Raw genomic sequence first — 2,604 nt, 5'->3', positions numbered from 1 at the left:
GCTGGGTCCAGGTTGCCTGCCCCCGCCTGTCCATTGACTGGGGCTACTCCTTCGACAAGCCACTGCTCACGCCGTATGAGCTCCATGTTACTCTGGACCAGATCGCCTGGCAGGCCGTCTACCCGATGGATTTCTATGCACGCGGCTCGCTTGGCCCCTGGACGCCGAACCATGTGGCCGCCAAGGACAATCAGCGAACCGGCAAGCGGCCCTTCGTCCCGCCGCATCTGGCCAGGAGGAAGGCAGCGGCGGCCGCGGCCGCGGCGGCATCGGCCACCACCCCGACCACGGACCCCGCCGCCTCGTCTTAGGCCTGTCTGCTTGTTGCAGTGCCTCCGATCGGCCGCCATGCTGACGTCGCCTCGTCTCCTGTGCATGTTCTCCTTCTTCTTTCCTCTCCCTCCTCCGTGTCCCATGCCCCCAAATAGAACCCAACGAATATGACACCATGTGAGTGTGTCAATTGCCCGTGTGATCATCTCATCTAAATGCCCACTGAAGCACGGCACGCAGAAGACAGCGTCCGGACGCGTGTTTGCGCATGTGTCCGGGAAAGCACAGCTATTTTCCCCATCTCCCGAGAGGTGATTAAGTGCCGAGGAATCGGTCGGCCAGAACCCCGCCCTTGGGACTGGGTTTAGGTAATGGTCGGCCGATGAGTGCCCCGGCAGGTGGACGCGCGGAATAATGGCCCGCCTCGGGGGGGGACAACGAGATGCCCCCCCCCCCCGCCAGCCCCCCTCGCGCACTGTCAACTAGCCCGGCAGGCCGAGCCCCTCTCGGCCCCGAGGCCCGGCGGACTGGCGGTGCGCTCCTCTTGACCAGCGGCAAGAGTAGCCCAGCGCGGGGACGGTGATTGGGGGTGGAGAACACCGACCAGCAGAACACGTTGCCCAGGCGCACAGCTCCTCATCCAAGTAAGAGCCAAAGGACAGATGGCAGCTGCCACGGTTCCATCTTTGGCAGGCGGCGAGGGCGGGGCCGCAAACTAGGCCACCCCGGTCTGTCCCCGCCTTGTCTTTGGGTGAGCTCCATCGCCGCCACCCTGCCGCAAAGCGCAGCCTAGGCCCTTCAGGGAGAGAGAGAGAGAGAGAGAGAGAGAGCCGATTGTGATCCATCACTCGCGTCAGGGCAGGGCGGCCCCCCGGGAGGAGCGGGAGAGGAGGCCGGCACGCCTCGCCTCTCCTCCACCGACCTGGGCCCATATTCAAAAGTCTCCTCGCCAAGTGCGGCGTCCTCTCGGGCGCCGCCCCAACGCTGCCCTCTATTCCCCCTCCTCCTCCCCCTTTCTCCCCCCCCCTCTCTCGCTCCTCCCCCGACGCAGGTATTTCGCCCTTCTCCCTGCCTCTGCCCTGCGCTCGCCCCTCGCATGCCTACACCCCGTCCTTTTTCTTTTCCCTCTCCCGCACCATGGTCTCCCCACAGTTGGCCCATGCATCGCTGCGCACGGGCCTCCCCCCCCCCCCTTTCTGATGCCTCACAGCAATCTCCCCAGTGCCACTGGCTGCGCCCCTGATGCTGCCTCCTCCCTCTCCTCCTCGCAAGGAGCAGGTGTCAAGGGATCACGATTTGGTGTCTCCCTGAGAATGCATCTAAACAGGCACAGGGGCAGGATGTGGGGGATACCGGCCCGGGCGTCGGCCTTGCCTGCGTGCAATGCACTCTCTCCTTGCCCTCCCCCTGTGCTGCGGGCAAGAGCAGCCCTCGCACTTTCCTCCCTCCAATGTCCCCCCTCCCCCGACACCATCTCACCTTTGCCCCCGCCTTCCCTCATAGTCCACCGCCTTCGAAGCCATGTTCGCCCTTCGTCCCTTCATCAACCGCCAGGCCGTCCAGCAGACCGCTGCCGCCGGTGCCCTTGCCCGCCGTTCCATGTCCACCGGTGCGTCTGTCCTGTCTCCGGACACACTGCATCTAGCCCCGCTGCGCGCCTGGCCACTCACTCTCTTTGACCATCTCCATCTTCCTCGGGCTTTTCCTCAGGCTCTGCCCACACTGCCTGGACTGTTGATCGCCGTGCGTTTCACCCTCCCTCCGGCCCTATGCTATCTGCTCCCTCGCGCCGCAGTACACGCCGGCCCCCTGTCCCGCTAACCCAGCCATCTAGTTTCTGCCGTCGGTATTGCCCTCATGATTCCCGGCTACTTTGTCCTCCCCTCCGCCGCCGTCGACTCCATCCTCGCTGGCCTGATCCCGGTCCACCTTTACTTTGGCTTTGGGGTGCGCACATCCTCCCATGCCCATGGCTCGCCTCATGCAACAACCCACCGATCTCCATACACACCGGCCCCGGCACTCACATTTGCAACCCGCCTCCATCGCAGTCCTGCATTACCGACTACATCCCCAAGCGCTCCATGCCCTTCCTGAACCGCGCTGCTGGTGTCCTCTCGCTGGCTGTCTGCGCTGCTACCTTTGTCTCCATGACCCACCTGAACAGCCGCGATATCGGTGTCACTGCCACCCTCCGTGAGCTCTGGTCTGTCGGCGGTCGCCCCAAGGAGACCACCTACGTTCAGTCCTCCTAAATGATGGGCTAGCACCGGCGGACGGTCCTCTGCGCCCCCCCCCCCCCCCCCCCCCCCCCCCCCCCCCCCCCCCCCC

General features: G+C 65.0%; 2 protein-coding genes across 2 annotated transcripts in view; both read left to right on the top strand.

Annotated features, from left to right (window-relative positions):
* Window positions 1-446, top strand: part of H696_02410 (hypothetical protein) — a gene marked incomplete at its 5' end in the record, with an annotated part of 2,439 nt that extends 1,993 nt beyond the window's left edge. Inside the window, one exon of the mRNA XM_009496312.1 lies at window positions 12-446. Coding sequence (XP_009494587.1) covers window positions 12-311 — 300 coding nt within the window. The 3' untranslated portion in view covers window positions 312-446. The remainder of the gene's footprint in view (window positions 1-11) is intronic.
* Window positions 447-1,092: 646 nt separating this feature from the next.
* H696_02409 (hypothetical protein) lies at window positions 1,093-2,580 on the top strand. Its single transcript, XM_009496311.1, has 5 exons — window positions 1,093-1,324; window positions 1,777-1,882; window positions 1,984-2,016; window positions 2,108-2,220; window positions 2,325-2,580. Exons 2-5 carry the CDS (start codon window positions 1,795-1,797, stop codon window positions 2,526-2,528), a joined length of 438 nt encoding a protein of 145 aa, XP_009494586.1. The 5' UTR covers window positions 1,093-1,324; window positions 1,777-1,794; the 3' UTR covers window positions 2,529-2,580.
* The last annotated feature ends 24 nt before the right edge of the window (window positions 2,581-2,604 follow it).

Source organism: Fonticula alba, assembly GCF_000388065.1.
Source record: "Fonticula alba strain ATCC 38817 unplaced genomic scaffold supercont2.3, whole genome shotgun sequence".
NCBI classification, from domain to species: Eukaryota; order Rotosphaerida; family Fonticulaceae; genus Fonticula; species Fonticula alba.
Note: the sequence above shows the minus strand (reverse complement) of the source record. Positions and strands in the feature narration are given on the sequence as shown.